Here is a 19,148-nt window from a genome sequence, read left to right as displayed (position 1 = left end):
ATGCTCTTTACTATTTTGTTGTGTTTAAAGTCTTTCTCTTTTCACTGTGTTTTTAATCATTTAACAAAGGCTGTACTAGTCTGAGGGAATGAAATGAACATCCTTAGTATTATGAGTTTTCCTCAAATGTATCTGAGCTGTTTGTGTTTATATGTGAACACAGTCATGGGTGGACACGTTCACAGAATGTACGGCAGCTGTTTTTGTGTACCTGTAATGGATTATAGCGCAATCTCACAATGTTAGGCTTCAATCACCACACACACACACACACACACACACCCTCACACACCCTCACACGCGCACACACACACATTAGAGCAGCACGATATTAGAAAAAACTGATATTACAATTTTTTTAACCCTGCGATTAGGGATGCAAATGATCGATTAATCCATTAATCATTAATTGGTTGACCTTATCAATCCATTAATGACTAACTGATAAGTGGTGATTTTCCTGAGACCCTGAATTTCTCTTTCAATAGGGTCTATAAGAATAAAAGCTAAATACTGTTTATATACTTGATGAAAAAAGCATGTCATACTCCTTAATGACTGATTTATTGAACCATTGGATACAGTACAGGTAATGACATTTATGGGGTAGAATTAAATCAATTCTGCAGAGAAATTCAATACAATAAATGGATCTGAAGAGGGGCAGTTTAGAAGAAATGGGCATTTCTGACTTTGCATCACTACCTGACACGATGGAGCCAGATTTCATCGGAGATGGTACTGAGGTGACCACACCTTCTCCATCAGAGCCCCTCGACTTTGGAACAGCCTGCCCAGGGAGATGAGGCTTACGGAATCGGTAACATCTTTTAAATCACTTCTTAAAACCCATTTTTATACACTTGTCTTTATGTGATGTTGTCCATTTTAAATGTTTTTAATGTTGAATATTTAATTTTACCCTGTTTTGGTTATTCATTTATGTTGACATACATGATGTAGTTTTATTCCATTCCTTCATTTTTGCATTGACCTGACATCATCATGTTCTGTTATAGGGATGTAACAATATGAAAATTTCATATCACGGTTATTGTGACCAAAATTATCACGGTTATCATTATTATCACGGTATTGTTGAAATTGTGCTCAAAATGTTCAAAAAGTACTTATACACACACCGAAATAATTTAACCACGCTGTATTTTGAAAAAAAAAAACAACAACAACAACAAAAAACCCAAATAAAATAATTGGTACAATGTACCTTCTGTTGGCAGAAACATTAAAGTATTAACCCTTAGCGGTCTGAGCCTATTTTGGCCATTTTTCAGTACTTTGATTTTGCCTTTATATACTATATAAAAAAATGTTTACTATACCCATGTTTGGTATCTTTTTTTTCAGCACAACTTCATCTATACCATCTGTCTATTATTTTTTTCACTTTAACCAACTATAAAAACATAAAAGGACAAAAAACACACAAAAAATATATAAAATTCGATTTGAAAAATGTATATACTTTATTGCATAAATAGCACGAAGATGCTTAACGAACCTTTTCAAAGACTTTAAAAGTGAATATTGGTTCCAAACATTAGGTATATAAAATTAAAATTGTAATAAATTAAAACTATACTCAAATATGTGACATAAAAGCAGATCTTTACATAGGCATTTTCTCCCCTAAAAGTGCGGTAATCAAACACGGTTATCATGATAATTAGAATTTAAACGGTAATACTAACCGTTGGCAATTTTACCACGGTTTATCATTATACCGGTTACATCCTATTCTGTTATTTCTGCCCTCTCCACTACAATACATTCACAGTACAACATGATTTGGTGTTTGCTGTACTCCTGTCTTTTATTGTGTTGTGTTGTTTTCTATGTTTTTATTCTGCTGTTGTGCCCTTTTGCTTTGTCTGTCAAAGCACTTTGTAAACTCAGTTTTTAAAGGTGCTATATAAATAAAGTTATTATTATTATTATTATTATTATTATTATTATTATTATTAAGTCTTTGTTTTTGGTGAATTTCTCTTGTTCGTTGCTCATTTTTCAGAGTTGTTACCAGTGACTGACTCCATGTGCAGGGGCGTGGTCTGCTTCAGCAAACTGATTAAGAACGATTGTGATTGGTGGATCACTGTGTGCAGTGTGTGTCAGGTAGCCAGGTTGAATTTAGATGACAACACATCGAGTTTATATGCCTCCTACATTGCAGGACCTGCGATGTGACTATTGCACACGTACATTACAATGACAGTGCTCAAACGATATACTGTGCAGCTCCAATACACACACACACACACACACACCTAGTTTTTCATTAGTTAGAACAGACTAACTGAGCTCAACTCAAGATGCACCCAGGACACGAACACTGTCACAGAAGCCACCGGTTCTATTCTAAATGCTAATCCAGAGGGAAAAACGTGTTTGCTTATGTAATGCAGTGAGTGTGCCGTTACGTCCATTTGTGTTTGTCTACAGGGAGGTCAACAGTCAGCCACAGACCGTAATCCCCAGAGCTTGTGCATACAGTAACTAGCTTAAGGACACTTCCTGGGTCAGAACACAGGTCGCCCAGTTGAAGGACGGTCCGCAGCGTTATGATTCATCCAACACTGTACCATTTTCATCTCTCTAAGTGAACACTACTGGGAAACAAGTGACACTGCATCAACGATTAAGCTTTGAAATTCATTTAGAGATACTAAATGGACACATTAGCAAAGTAAGTACTTCACACAAACAAAGGAGGTGAACACAGGTATGAGAAAGACACATTTAACCAGGTATTCCTTGAATAAACACAGAAAAAGGCTGTTGAACTATGAAAAAAAAATAAACCCACACGTATCATGGAGTACCTGACGTCTACAAGCACCTTTTAAACGAAGGGGTCTGACAAAGAAAGAGGAAGGTTTTACCAAAGGTGTGTGGAGGGTGCAGAGTTGTGATTAGTTACAACGGAAAACAGATTAAAACATCCTCTGCTCTGTTCAATCTATTGAGGTCAATATTTGGTCTCCAGAGTGTTAGGGAAGTTTCAGTAGAGTTTTTCGGTTTGTTGATGGATGAGCCCATTAAACCTCATGGTGTAGAATGAGTAGAGGAGCTGGATATTCTAGGCACAGTTGCAGCAGGTCTACAAGAACTCCAGATGCTCATTACACAGCCTTGGTTTTAAGATTCTGAATGACAATAGTTGCCCATTATAGAAAAACTACAACGATTTTCACTGACATTTTCTTGGCTATCATGTGTTTGAGTAGTCATCCTCATTAGCTCAAGGTTAATTGTGAGCGCCACAGTAAATATAAGGAGTATGTTGAATATTTCAGTGCACTGTTGACAGTGTTGAACCTGGGAGCTGCATCACTGCACTAGTGCCGGAGAAAAGTCTGGTTAAATCAGCTATTATTCTCCAATAGGTGAAGGAAGAAAAACACTATGGTTTATTGTATTTCTTTAAATCAATTAATTCCATTTTGGGGACGCACTGAACCAAAGATGCAAAGACAGTGCCTTTGTGAAAAGTGCTGTTGAGAACCGAGCAGACCTGCCTCATTGCACGATGCAGAAGTTTCCAGTTTCAACATGGAGCTGCTAAATTGGAGATTGTTGTTCTTTCATGTGGGGAGAGGGGCACTGAAAATGATAATAGATAATGGAAGGGAGGACAATGATGACTGACTCAGTCGCATAATGGTAGGCTTATTCCAGCGGAATACAACCTGTGAGCCAGATTATGTTGGACTTTAACATTTGATGAGTTGTATGATCAGTCCAAAATGAAGAAAACACTGTAGTAAAACAACAGTGTTGAGCACTGAAGGCTTCCTGCATGTGCACTGCCGTTTATTAAAACACTTCCAACAACATCTACACAGACTCAGACATGAGGCTTTGACAGCTCATTGATCACAAATGTGTGACAATGAATAAAAAGCAGTTCTGATAAAAGATGCATGGTTCTTTACAATAAATAATGAGAGCAGAGGAACCCTCTTGAACTCAGTAGAACAGCTGTGACAGTCGCTACATACCGGTGGATTTCCATTTTGGAAGCCAGCACACATCTCTGACTGAGGATGAAGCTGGAGGCTTTGGACTGTGGACCAGAGGACTGGATCTGCATGGCTCCACCTGGCAGCCTGTGAGCTGCCGTAGCACAGCCTAGCCCACTCCTCTCCAACCTCCTACTGCCTCCCCTCTCCTGTCTTTGGGGTCTCCTCTCCCTGGGCTCCCTCTCTTTGGGTTCTTTCGACAGTCAAGGTTCTGTCTTGGTGCTGTTCCTCTCTACCACACTGTTTTCTTCATCCTTATCCAAAGCAGAGCCCCAGCCCCCACCCTCCCCCAGCCTACCACCTCCTCTCCTCAAAGCCCCCGAATGAGGGTGACTTCTTCCTTATTCATACGTGCAGTGTCAGCGAGTCAGCCGGCGAGCGATCCCTTCCACGCAGTCGGCCAGCTGTGTGTTTCCCATGGCAGCGGCATCAGGCGGCGTACACACACAACCACTTGATCCTGGCTTTCTGCCGCCGTGGCGACAGCAGGGGTATCCAGGCAACAGGCTCCCGCTCCTGCGCTCTCCCTCCCTCTCTCGCTCTGGGCTCCGTGGCGGAGGCTGGTTAGAAGGGAAATCACCGTGTTGGTGGTTATCACGCAGCCGAGCTCCGGAGGGTTCAAGGAGGGGTGGGGCTGCAGACGGGGGTCCCTTCTAGTCTGCTGCTCACTTTGGCGTGCCTGGCTCCGTCCGTTATCTCATACCTTTTGTCTCTCGCTCATCTCTCTCCTCTTTCATCTGTCCGCTGCTACTTCCCGCCCTCCTGTCCTCCCTCCCAGCTCCCCTGCACTGCTTTTATCTGCGCGACTCTCCACGCGCTCTCTCTATTCCAAATTCACACCCACCTAACTCATCCCTGACGCTACAGAGAGTTAAAGGAGAACGATGGGCCCGAATTAGTGATGTTTGGTGGCATGGGAACAAGGATTAGTCGAGCCTTTCCTGGTCCTGACAGGAGGGATTCTCCCTTTTCGCAGTGCATCGACAACTTGGAGAAACACTGCAAGACTACAGGCTCACTGTGTAGATGTGATGCATTTGTCAGCAGTGAACACAATAATTCCACTGAATCACTGCACTGCATTCATGGCCATTGTTTCCATTTCCACTGTAATCGATTGTCATTGTGCTGAATAAAAGTGCAAATATAGGCGTCATGCATCATTGCATTACCAATGCAGGTTAAGTGAATCGATTTTGCATTGCATGTTCGGTTGCTCCATGAGAATTCCTAATCAAAAGCTTTGCACTAATGTCTCTATACAGTGACTCACGTCAGGCAGCAGCTCCTATATATAGCAGATTTTCAGCCAAACATTGGGGCTTTCCCACTGTGCTCATATTTATTCTGCTTTAACCCTTACTGGGGTGTGATTGTTGCTATGCCAACTCCAATGGAAAGTCAAGATGCATCTGTCCGCTCTGGTCTCAGTGTATCTAAAGGACTCTGCACACTTGAAAGTCTGAGACAAAGTTCATGTTTCGTTAACCTGTGCGCTTATGCTGCCTGATATATTCTCATTCAGTTTTCATTTTCCACACACAAAAAAAAAAAAATTGATGGAATATATAAAAGAAATGTTATCAATAATTGTGGGAATGAACAGAGCAATTCAAGACATCCAGTGAAATTTCAGAAGATCACCCAAAAAGTCTATCCAACAATACATTATATTTCACATTAACAACAGCATTTCCTTATGTTCATGGCAGACTCAGTCATGCGGTTTGAGAAGTTTCTGGTCCTCCCATAAGAAAAATTTCAGGTTTGATGTGATATCACACACTTTGGCACATTATTGCTATTATCATATCTGTGTAGGAACAATTTTGAAAAGGATAGAGTTGATAATAAACAACACCCAAAAAGTCTAAAATCTAAATTTGGTGAAACAGTCCATTGGGGACCAACTACAATCATTAAATGTGGGAAAAGCTGTTCAGATTTGATCCTCTCCACATTGATTTGGTTAACATAACCTAACTCTACACTACGTCAGTGTTTGGGAAACTGTGGGTCAACTGTGTGACTCATTTTAGGGACGTACACCAAACCAGTCTACTGCTATGGTGATCTGTCACTAGTAGAGGTGTAAGAAAATATCAGTTCTGCAATATATCACGATATTTCATTTCACAATACTGTATCGGTATTAAAAAGTACTGTATCAATATTTTTAGGTATTTATTCAAATGTAGATATGGCGGAGGTTCATTTTGGGTTTTTTTTGTTTTCTTTATTGTTTATATTTTATTTATTATTATTTAACACTCTTTTATTAAATAATGTTAGTTCCTTTGTTGGGATTGAACTAAAATAATGTTCTGATGTTACTTCTGAACTAATAGAATAAGAACATTTAAACAGGATCTTAAACTGTAATGTCTGTAAAACAGAATTTCAGTTTGAACACAGGAACATTTTGTGATATAGCATTAGATCCTGTTGTGATCAAATAAAAATGTGTTTAGTATTTGTGCAGATTTCAGTTGTAATTCAATTCTTCAAGGAAATAATCATTTAAAAAAAAAGAAACTAACAAAAAACTGCCTTTCAACAGTATCTTGATATATCGTGATATATCGTATTGTGATCCTAGTATTGTGTTTTGTATCGTATCACCAGATTCTTGCCAATACACAGCTCTAGTCACTAGACTAGACAAAGAGTTTAGGTTTGGACAATGGACAAGGATTGGACTGGAAAAGAAACATGGGACGTTTGTGTTTTTGCAGTTTGTACAGTTTGTACAGTTTGGACTATAATGTTCTGAGATGTGCAAAGAAAAGGGGCTCACTGACCCACTGATATTGATCAAATGTTCATCTTTGATACCAAAATTTGTTAGTTGTTCTAAAAAAAAAAGTAAATTTACTGTCATAGTTGTAAGATAATTGTGCATTTCCTATTTTTATTGAGAAAAATATTGGTTCAGGGAGCAGTCTGTTTGAGTTTATTTGTATTATTCCAGCAAAAATCTAAGTTATTTTTAATTTGCAAAACAAATTGTTCAAGGAAAAGCAAAACGTATTGTTTGAATATTGATGTTTCTGTCAATAAAAGTTATAATTGCACCACTGTTACAATGTTGTTGGGGTAAAGGGGGGCCTAGAGATTTTTCGTCCTCCAAAGGGGGGCCGAGAGAAAAAGATTGAGAACCACTGCATTACATAACAATAGTTAACAAAGCTGTTTACATCAAAAAAAGACCTGCTGATGAATTCTATTATACTGTGTTCATACCACAATGAAGAACAGCGCCATCATCTGGAAAAGTGTGAGCTGGAAAACAAGAATGCATCTAAAAATGCTCTTCACAATATATCATAAAGATGGATATAACTGTTTAAATAAACAGACGGGATTGTGCAGGATTCAGCCAACACAGGAAATAGCCTCTCCTGTGTTGGCTGAGTCCTGCACACTCACACATAAACACAAGCGTAGACACACTCCGTCTCACATACAGGGCTGTGAGCAAAGGCTGTGCCACACTCTGAGGTTGGAACATCAAGGGTTTGAGGAGATTTATGCCTTTATTCAGCATATCAACATATTCACTGAAGCGTTGAGCTGCCATTGTGTTCAACTGAGCCTTCAACTCTATACATTACTGACACATGTACTGTACACCTACACACACTAATCACTGCTACTGCTTACTGTTACTCATCAAGCGCTGCAGAAAGAAAAGACAAAAATGTTGCACAGCAATTGAAGATCTGCTTGGCTGGACACATAAGGGCTGAACTAAAAATCTCAGTGACTGTTAAATTACTTTGTATAACAGCAGTTGTTTCAGTTTGTCAGTATTAGAGATGTAATGATTACCGGTATAATGATAAACCGCGGTAAAATTGCAGACGGTTAGTATTACCGTTTAAATTCTAATTGTCATGATAACTGTGTTTGATTACTGTATGTTTAGGGGAAAAAAACGCCTATGTAAAGATCTGCTTTTATGTCAAATATTGGAGTATAGTTTTAATTTATTACAATTTTAATTTTCTATACCTAATATTTGGAACCAATATTCACTTTTAAAGTCTTTGAAAAGGTTCATTAAGCATCTTTGTGTTATTCATGCAATAAATTATATACGTTTTACAAATCAAATTTTATATATTTTTTGTGTTTTCTGGTCTTTTATGTTTTTATAGTAGGTTGAAGTGAAAAAAATAATAGGCAGATGATATAAATGAAGTTGTGCTGAAAAAACAGATCCCACACATGAGTATAGTAAACTTTTTTTTATATAGTATATAAAGGCAAAATCAAAAGTGCTGAAAAATGGCCAAAATAGGCTCAGACCACTAAGGGTTAATACTTAAATGTTTCTGCCAACAGAAGGTACATTGTGTCTATTATTATACTTAGGGGTTTTTTTTTGTTTTTTTTTTTGGGGGGGGGGGGGGTGTTTTGAACATTTTGAGCACAATTTCAATAATACTGCAATAATAATGATACCCATGATAATTTTGGTCACAATAACCGTAATATGAAATCTTCAAATCGTTACATCCCTAGTCACTATATATAACTGAACATATAGTAAATATTAATAGGGAGCAGCTCCTTTAATGACTTTTTTAAACAGACAACCATGTGCCCCAGGAAAATAGACCATGATGGATGAAAGGTCTGCACTGAGAGCAGTTTGTCACACTTGGGTTAAGCACACAGTCAAAAGCTGTCCAAACACTGCACACACATCAAGAGCTATTACTATCAATTAGAAGGAGAGAAAGAATGATGGAGAGGGATGAGAAGGAAGAGGGAAAATGAGAGAGCAGTGTGAGGCACCTGTAATAAGCTCCTGCCACTTTTAGCAGCACAGATGATGCGAGGGAGGAAACGAGGGAGAGGAGGGGGAGGAAGGAGGGGAGAAGAGAAGAGAGGGGGCACAGGATGGAAGAGGAGAAACAGGAGAGAAAAGAGCATTCAGTCATGAGATATTTCCATTTCTAATATCCATTAGAAATGCACAAGTGTCTGACTATGTGCTGGAGCGTTCTGCTGGACACACTCCTTTAATTCACAGTCTGAGCTTTAGACTCGCCTTCTTTACCCACAATGCACAGAAGTTAACTGTGACTGATTGGCCAACATGTATGTGTTGTAATTTGGATTAAAAACACCTTCAGTTCTACTCAACACTGATTTCACACAGGAAAACTGTGTGTTTTTATATATTGTTTAATACGATAGCTTTGGATATGTTCAATTATAATAATAAACTTTATTGCAGACACAAGTCCATAAACCACAAGCACACAACATACAGAATAAATAGAATAAAAAGGAGATACAGAAATTCTGCACATTATAAAATATACAAACTATTGCACCAATGCCGCCTCAGTTTAGAAGTGAAGTGATAGTTTTTCAGGGGGCTGACTAGGGCTTCTATAATGTGGTTCTCTGATGTATCCAGGCGACACCTAAAACTAAATATCAACTGTCTTAATAGTGCCTCACAAGTTGGCACTCCTGTGGTCACAAACAGTTGAATGGCACTATGCCACCAAGGGACACAAAGCAGCAACCTCATTGCATCATTACAGGCTACCTTGAACCTCTGCAAACTCATTTTCTTATAGTTTGACCACAGTTGAGCAGTGTATAATGGTGTGATGTAGGTTCTGAACAGAGAACGCTTCACTGAATCAGAGCACATAGAAAACTTCCTTGTCAGCATGTTAGCTTGAGAATAAATCTTACAGCCATGTTGATGGATGTCTTTGTCGTCCATCCAGTCATCGGATATGACATGGCCGAGGTATTTAATTTCCTCACATACATCAAGAGGAATGTCAGACAAATAAAAGATTGGAAAAGTTGATTTCCTGTCCCCTGCGCTTCTAACTATCATTATTTGGCTTTCCTTAGGGTTATACTTTATGTCATAGTCTATGCCATACGGAGAGCACACCTTCAAAATCTGCTGCAGCCCAGCCCTATATGGACTGAGCATTCATTACTAACAGATTAATAAACTGATACCTTTATAACCCCTAAAAGTATCATTTTATCTTGTGGGTTATCTGCAGGGCAGTGACTTTAATATTTAATGAGGGTCTAATCTGCATGGTAGAGGAGTGCAGTCAAGACTGACTGCTCTCAAACTGTAAATAATACCCACACCATTTTAAAGCCTTCAGTTTGACACTCACTGTCTTGTTGTTTTGAATTACAAAGTGATCATATATGGACAAAGGCATTACCTACACACATGGCATCAGTGGGTCAAAGTTGCCAGGTTGACGCCACATCTAACTTTCCTACATATTATTGACATGATGAACAATCTGACAGGAGGACTGTCTGACAGACCATATGATCCAGTTCTGGACCAGTCAGCTGTTTGGCAGCTTATCTTCCTGATCTAACAGCTATGACAGCACTCACCCACCTACCACTCAAATATGGATTATTTAATGCCTTAAATCTATTTCAACAGGTCAGTTATCACTCATTAGCTACAAAGATCTTTTTTTTTCTCTTTTTTTTGTATTAAAGGCTACATGTAGATTTTTTGGTTGTAAAGTTAAAGTCTTTTACAGTGTCAGCCTCAAACGGACATTGAAGGACCTGCACAGATCTGGGCACTTCAGCTTCATTTTCAGCCCCAGATGTTGCCACTTGGATTCATGTCACAGCTGAGGTCAATTCAGATTTTAATGACAAAAGACACAGCTAATGGGGGTCCATAGAACAATACTGTTGTCCTATTATGCAAAACTGAGTTTAAAGGTGAGGGAGTAACTATAATAATAACAATAATAATAATAATGACTCTATTTGCAATTGTAGTGGTATACTCCTATTAACAGTGCACTGAATAAGATCTAGAATAATATCTAGAATGAAGGGAAGACGTCACATTAGCTAATCAGCAGCCATGTTGGGGTGTATATTGGCAAGAATCATCATATGATACAAATCACAATACAAGGATCATAATACGATGCATTATATCACAATACTGTTAACAAGGCAATATTTTTTTGTTTGTTTTTGTTTCTTTCTTTTAGATCATTTTCCGGAAAAATTGAATTACACCACAAATATGCACAAATTTTAAAAAAATTAATCAGAACAAGATCTGATGCTAGGCTATATCACAAACTTTCCTCTGTAAAAACTTAAAGTGCAGGACTTAGATAAATAACGTTTCAACAACCATCTTTACCTGTACAAAACACACACAAATAAATAAATAAAATTATGTTTTACAGACAGAAAAACAGTTTAAGATCCTGCTCCCTGAATCATCCAACATCATAACATTATTTTTGTGTAAGCCCAACAAAGGAACTAACATCTGTCTCTTTCAGACAGCAAAAAGTGCTTTTAGGATGCTTGAAATAACCAATATTTAACAAAACAGTGATATTTTTTTTTTTTTAAACTATGCATAACCTGCAATATCCCAATACTACTACTGAGGTATACAAATAACAGAGCAAATACCTTTGTGAGTACATAAATAAAAAAGTATGATAAAAAAAAACAAGACAACCAAAAAACAAAAATGAGCCTCTGCTATGTCTGCATTTGAATAAATACCTAAAAACATTGATACAGTACTTTCAAATATCGATACAGTACTTTCAAATATCGATACAGTACTTTCAAATATTGATACAGTATCGTGAAATGAAATACTGCGATATATCGAGGAAACAATATTTTCTTAGTCTCCTACAGCCTTGTAACAGAATCCTAGCTCTCCTATTAAACATTATATCCCACAAGAACAGACATCACAGAGTAAAGAAGAAGAAGGGATGAGTGGAGGATTGAAGGTACAGACGAACACAGTAGTCAGATTACAGACGAAACCAGAGAAGACAGAGGCAGAGGTGAGCACAGACACTGTCCCTGTGGAAGTCTGCAGGGCACAGGTGGCCCCAAATACCACAAACACAAGCTCATTTACCCACAAACCACCTTTTTTTAACAGACCTCATATAAATATTACTGTTAAAGCCACTTTAATTACAGACTTACTCTATTTCCTGCTCTTCAAACATACGTCTTTAAGTGGCCCTTTGACCGAGTCCCACCGAGGGACAATATTTCACTGTCGGACATCCTCTTTAATTAAACTCTACAAACGGCCTCCTGCTCCTCATTTTAATGTGTGTGCGCTGAGTGAAACAGATGACATCATCAGGCAAGTCAGCAGTCCGTTTTCTGCCACAGCAGGCGAAATAACCCCAGCTGACTGAAGAGGGGAAACTGAGGCAGAGAGCTGTTTTTTTTCTAAGTACTGCCCTTTTATAGTGTCTTCAGCTGCTGTGGTTATCGACAATCACATACTGAGCTTAAATACTGCTCCTGGAAACTTTGAATTATGAAATAACACAAGGTCATTGTTGGTAATTTACTTCTCTTACCACTGCTTATTATTATTATTATTATTATTATTATTATATTATTATTTATTATTACCACCTCTCTACTTGTTTATACTTGCACTTTATAATGTGCAATTGCCTGTTTTTCTCAATACTGTTTTTCTTTCTTATAGTTATTGTTTCGTTATTTTCTTGTGGTATTTCTCATGTGTATACTTGGTGTTTGCGCTGCTATTGGGACCTCAATTTCCTGAGGGCTCTGCCCAAAGGATCAATAAAGTTCTATCTAATCTAATCTAATCTAATCAATAAAGGGTTGAATACAGGTAGGGCATGTATTAACAACAATAAATTTTATAGTTGTAAGTAGATGTATTTCTCTCTACATTCCACAACCATTTTAACAAAGATACAGAAATAACCCCAGTTCATTTTGACACACTTGAAACACCACATCACATGACCCTTGGGCTAATACCATTTCCATTTTAGAGATCTAATATGTGGAATAGTGCCAACGCCAGAGCATGAACCTAGCAACTAAAGAACAACTCCTTTTTTCTCCTCTTCCTTCCTCTTTCCAACTAATATGGATCAGGTGAATAATTTTCCTTCATAATAGTTCAATACTAAAATGAAAATCTTGAATGACTCCTCCTCCTTATAAATTATTAATAGCAGAGACTAGGGTATTAGATAATACAGAAAAAAGATACTGAACCTATACATAGAAAATTTAACAGGGAGAATACTGGAGAAAGATGAGATGAGCTGGTGGATCACATGGCAAAACAGAAACAGAATAGAAGGGAGTAAGTATGTTATCAAAAAATACAGACTAAAAAAAAAATAAAACCATAGAAGAGATTAAAAAAAGTTAGCAACTGGACTTGAAGTGATCCATTGTCTTCAGTCTAAGTGTCCTTCTTGAGGACATGAAGCTCTGTTTTCTACACGATAGCTATAAGAATTCTGTGACCACACAACACATCCTGCTGTTGAAACACAGGTGTGCGTGTATGCGTGTGTCTCATAGGACATGCATAGCAAATGGGACACATATCAAGTTGCAGACAGGTGTACCCAAATGCTTAACAGGTATACTCATAAGACCGCCACAGCGCAGTGATAACAATGGTGCATTTAATTCCTCACAAAGGGATCCAGACAATGCATGATATAGTTACTGCTCTCACACAACAGTCAGGGTGTGAGAAGACAGCACTCCTCTCCATTGGACAGAAAGCATCTTATTACTGCGAAGACAGCAAAACTGACCAGTGCAGAGTAAAAAAAGCAGCCTTTGTCCTTTCAGAACTCCCACAGGACGCTTCAGGTACACTGAAACGCATACGGATCATTTTACAAACAAAAAAAAAAAAACCTGAAACAGAACTGCAGAAGCCGACAAATGTGCTGCTTCACCAGTTCTTCTCTAATTTTTTGTTTAATTTTTATCCACAACTCCTCCCTGAGACCACGGCGTGAACAACCTTGACATTTGAAAACACACTGAAAACAGCTACACACTGTGAGCGTCTGAGATAAAGGAGTACACCACAGCCCCAGGCCTTAATCCTGTTTGCCAAGTCTGGAGTCAGGCAGTTATGCAGAGCAGAGTTTTCTGCTATCTCCTGTGTGAACAATTCATCTTCATGATGTAACTCCACCTTGGCCATGAAACCCGAGGCGAAAGCAAGACTTCACCTGCACATGATGACATCATGTCACCTGGAACTGCAGGTGTGTCAGCGTGAGTCACTCTATGTCAACGTGAGCTGAAGACTTGGATCTCATGGTGGTGCTTGGCTGTATGGGGGATCTCTTTGCTTGAAATAAAATACATAGAATCTTAGGGTTGGAATCAATGGTCAGGTTTCCACCTAATGTATGTTTGAGCCAATGAGGTTCTGCTAATATTAAGAACTGGTGGATCAGTGTCATGGCAATAGTTGCATTTCATAGGTCAACTACATGAGCTGAGGAGCTGATGGACATGAGGCATTTTGTGAAAACGTAGAAGCTGGCTTTAGTTTTCAGCCTGTACACTGGTGTGGATCATAGAATGAAGTTTCAAACTTCACAGTTTGTCAAATATATGTGTCTGCAGCTCTTCATACATGGTGTCATTTCATGTCATATATTGTCAATTAACATTTTCACTATATTCAAATGACACTAACTCATCAAAGCCAGTGAAGCAACAGGTGTAATTAATAATGTTCATGTTGCAGATCTAAAAAATGTCCAGTCTGGACGTATACTGATAGTCTTTTAAAACAGGTGTTTTCTCCCTTTGTTAATTAAATCCAAATATCACAGTCCAACTTCATGCAACCTCTGTTTTACTAAATATTTCAGCACACACTACAACACAAAAACATGTTTTCAACTCTCATCATTTTCTGTCCAAATGGATACAAACAAACCAAGCTTTGTAAAAATCTTCACTTCTGAAGACAAAAAAAAAAAGTGATTTAGTGACCTAAAGAGCATTAACCTGTGAATGAGAAACTAAACATACAGACAAGTGTTTGTTTTGAAAACTATCCATATTAGTGTGTAAAGGCTGTGTCACTATAGGCCAAGTGACGCTGACTCCACCTGTAGTTTCTCTGTTTTGACATCTTTGCTGTTGTACAAAGGCCCATTCTGCTGACAGTGACCACTACACTAATATCAATGTAATACAGATATTATAAGTAACTCTTTTTCTGTTCAGTGAGCTATACACAATCTGACATACCACAGTCATCATTATTTGTAACATATGAAACATCTACTCTAAGTCCGGTGCTCACGCCAATAACAGGACATTGTGACTGTGGACCCAGAACATAACTGTGTGCTGCTGTCATATGACCCTGCACCACTTCTGTTGTCCAGGCTGGACAATGATGTCATTGTTGCCGGGTGAACTGGGCCCGCTGGCAGCAAGACTGACAACAGGTGGCACGCAGACAGATGCTAGGTCAACACTCCAGCCCTACAGAGCAGGGTCAGTATGCAGAGCAGAGTGACTTGGACATAAATCACTGGGTCAGTGTCACTGGCTCCATAGATCATCTTGAGATGAGCTTCTTCTAGGAATGGACTGATCCTGGATTCCTGACTGATGTTGATATCGATGTTTAAAGTGACAACTTGGCTGATAACTGATACTGATTCTTTGTTTTTTCATGCTTATTTTAATTTATTTTCATTTTTTGTGTGTGTGCTGAGGGGGTACTAACAACTATCATGCAAACTTCTAATGGACAAAATTGACAGTTAACAGCACTGAACTTAAATTAGCTAACTATTGTTCTGTGTCCAAAATTATTTAAAGACACACTCAGAGACACTTCAATATCTACAGGGTGGGGAAGCAAAATTTACAATATTTTGAGGCAGGGATTGAAAGACAGTGTATGACCAATTAGTTTACTGAAAGTCATGAGAATTTATTTGCCACAAGAAAATTTACATAATAGAAAATGTTTTTATTCTATGTGTCCTCCTTCTTTCTCAATAACTGCCTTCACACGCTTCCTGAAACTTCCGCAAGTGTTCCTCAAATATTGGGGTGACAACTTCTCCCATTCTTCTTTAATAGTATCTTCCAGACTTTCTGGTAATAGTTTTGCTCATAGTCATTCTCTTCTTTCCATTATAAACAGTCTTTATGGACACTCCAACTATTTTTGAAATCTCCTTTGGTGTGACGAGTGCATTCAGCAAATCACACACTCTTTGACGTTTGCTTTCCTGATTACTCATATGGGCAAAAGTTTCTGAAAAGGTATGGATAATAGTGTTAGGTATGATTATGACATCAGTATATGTTTGGTTTCAAAACAATTGACGTAGTGCCTGCTGAGAAAAAACAACTAAATGTTCATTGTAAATTTTGCTTCCCCACCCTGTATATGATACTATAATGTAGCTGCACTTAGATAATGAGTCATGGTCAATAAGGTGAATATTGGTAGATACTGGTGGATATCAATGTTTGACCATACATCGTCACTTTTTCCACTAACTTGGAATGGGTGCTGTTCCACTTTGCACACTTAATTTTTAACCATTTCATCCAAAATATAATTGTTTGGGTTTGGGTCCCGCAAACATTGGTTTTCCAACTGAAACCAAAGAACATGGCAGGTTTTCATTGTATTATACATCTTAGAAATACACCATGGACAACAACAGAGAAGTGTGAAAACCTTGCAGAAACAAAGAATGCACAGTTGTCTGCTAATGAAGATCTTGTTAGTGATTTGGTCATCTTAATATTTTCAGGAAAAACCAAAACGTAGCATGAGAAAGAGTAAGCTCAATGCAGACTGGTTGAAGGGTTCCTCGAGGCTGGTTTTACTCAAATAAGAAATACTTTTTTTTAAAATACAAGAACTTGTTATGCAAGAGCTGGAATGGAGATTATGTCACCATACTCTGATCTGTGTACTGCACAACTCCATATATTGATGTTTGCATTCATGATCACAATGGTTTTCCTCAGAATCTCTGGAAATGTGGGGTGGTTTGCCTGTTCCTACAATACACAACTGGACGGTTCAGGTACCAGAGCTAATCTGATGGGAAAAGTCCCTTGGTAAAGCTGTGGTAGGGTGCTCATATGTTTTACAAAAGTGGTACCCCAGACAGTGGAAGGCACATTTTGGAAGTTTTCTCTTGCATGATTTACAAATAATGGTGAAATAAGTTGTTGTGGTAAATACAGACATTTGCCATCACAGTTCTGTTCATTTTTATATGACAGAAGATAAGAGAACGAATGAGACAAAGGACACAGAAATTCAGACTCACCTCTGTACCGCTATAAACAGTTTCTGAATATACAAACAGTACGAAGAATACTGGCAGAAAGATATAAACCTCACACCCTCACATCAGCACCACAAATATACACTTTCACAACAAGGTGCAAAGAGCTTTTCAGTGTGTAACTGCAGCAGAAAGCCCTCAGAAAGTACAGCAACAGCTCCGGAGGCAACGAAGGAGAAAAGAGCTCCATCACTTCATGGCAGGATGAACCCTATCCTGCAACTGAAACTCGTCTGATTGGACTCAGTGGAGTCACAGCAAGTCTAAAAATATAAAAAGCCTCTCATCTGGTGAAGGAGGCTTTTTAGATAGGCCAAATAATAAATGAATAGGAATAGGATGGTGCTAAAAGCTAAAGTGAGTTTTTCAACAAGAGAAAGAAGAGAGGTCGAACAATAGTACAGACAGACAGACAGACAGACAGACAGACGAGCAGAATGGCAGAGTTAATCCTCAATCATAAACCTGTTCCTACCATCACATCAGTCAAACTCTAAACCTGCTTCATAGGTTCTAATACCCTAACGATGGCAGTGGAAGGAGAAGAATCTGTTTAATTCAGACACACAATTTGATTCTGTGACATTAAATCTTTCCATTCCTAAATCCAAACCTCAACCACCCTCAAAACTTACGAGTCCCGAGTCATCGTGGCGTCGGTAACGGGTAAATCCGGCACCTCCACCTCCGAAGAAATTTCTTGTTGGAAGCAACTGGCGTAACTCTTGAAGTCTCCACTTTCTCTACAGGCCAACTGAGCAGCTGCTTGCTAGACAACCGACTGACTGACTGACTTCAGAGGTTGGAAAGTGAACCAACGTTTAGACAGACAGTGACAGTAGGCAGGCACCCATCAACCCATTTTTCCACACCTACCCACCCATACTCGCTCGCTCACATCACTGGAGCCTGTGCTAAAAGTGGAGTAACTTGGGGGTGGGGGTGCAAAGGGTCTGCAGCAGGGGGTCCTCCAGGGGAAGGACAGCCCCCCACCAAAGAATGTCTCTCTGCTCAGTCCAAAAATAGCTGTTCTGACCCCACACATCATCAACTTGGATTATCTGAGTGATTGTTAGGGCCCTGCTGAATAAAGGCTGTTTAATTCCACTGCAGATGTTACATCTGTTCCTACAAAGGGAAGTGTGTCATCCTGGACAAATAATGTAATTAAGAAAATGTTTCCCTTTCAAGATGCAACTAAGTTCAGTTGATTAATACAGTTGGTCGGTTTCTGTTCTGTATTTTTAAGGAAAGAAAATTACATTGCAACAGCATTTAATAATTTAATAAAAACATTTAATAATAAAAATAGTATTGATTATTGAGTCATAATAAACTCAAGGGCACGGTCATCTGCAGCGCAGAATGTCTGTGACAACACAGTTTGTCCACATGGCCTTATATATGCCATGTGGAGAGACATCAGCTAAGAGACAAAATGTCAGTTCACCAATGGCAGCCATCTGTGTTTATCTGTTATGTTATTTTATGCAACATAGGGCTGCTCGATTATAGAAAAAAAAATAATCATGATTATTTTAGCAATAATTGAAATCACGATTATTAAAAACGATTATTTGTTAACCTTAAAGTTGTTTATTTTTTTCTTGCAAAACAATGTAAGATATACTCCTTAAATATAAATAAAGCTTTTAACCATTAAAATAAAGTATGTTCACTTTTGTACGAAACAACAAAATCTTTGAATGCAAATAAGTATACTGTAAATTCAAGTATGTTTCCTTTTGTAAACAAATAGTGCACTGGAATTAAACTGCTATAGACTTGCCACAGAACTGGAGCAATAAAAAAAACTCACGTAAAGTGCAAATTATAAATTCAAGTATGTTCAGTGTAGTATGAAACATAGTAAATTCAGTGATGTGCCGTGAGGTTTCAGTTAGGTTAATATGGG

At 38.4% G+C, this 19,148-nt stretch overlaps 1 protein-coding gene across 1 annotated transcript in view; it reads right to left on the bottom strand.

Moving 5' to 3' along the window:
- enah (ENAH actin regulator) overlaps nt 1-4,288 on the bottom strand; it is a 175,063-nt gene extending 170,775 nt beyond the window's left edge. The window contains exon 1 of the mRNA XM_030128560.1: nt 4,023-4,288. Coding sequence (XP_029984420.1) covers nt 4,023-4,114 — 92 coding nt within the window. The 5' untranslated portion in view covers nt 4,115-4,288. The remainder of the gene's footprint in view (nt 1-4,022) is intronic.
- Nucleotides 4,289-19,148: the final 14,860 nt, after the last annotated feature.

The sequence above is a fragment of the Sphaeramia orbicularis genome, chromosome 24, assembly GCF_902148855.1.
Source record: "Sphaeramia orbicularis chromosome 24, fSphaOr1.1, whole genome shotgun sequence".
Taxonomy (NCBI): domain Eukaryota; kingdom Metazoa; phylum Chordata; class Actinopteri; order Kurtiformes; family Apogonidae; genus Sphaeramia; species Sphaeramia orbicularis.
The sequence above is the reverse complement of the archived record's forward strand: the minus strand, read 5'-3'. Positions and strand labels throughout refer to the sequence as shown.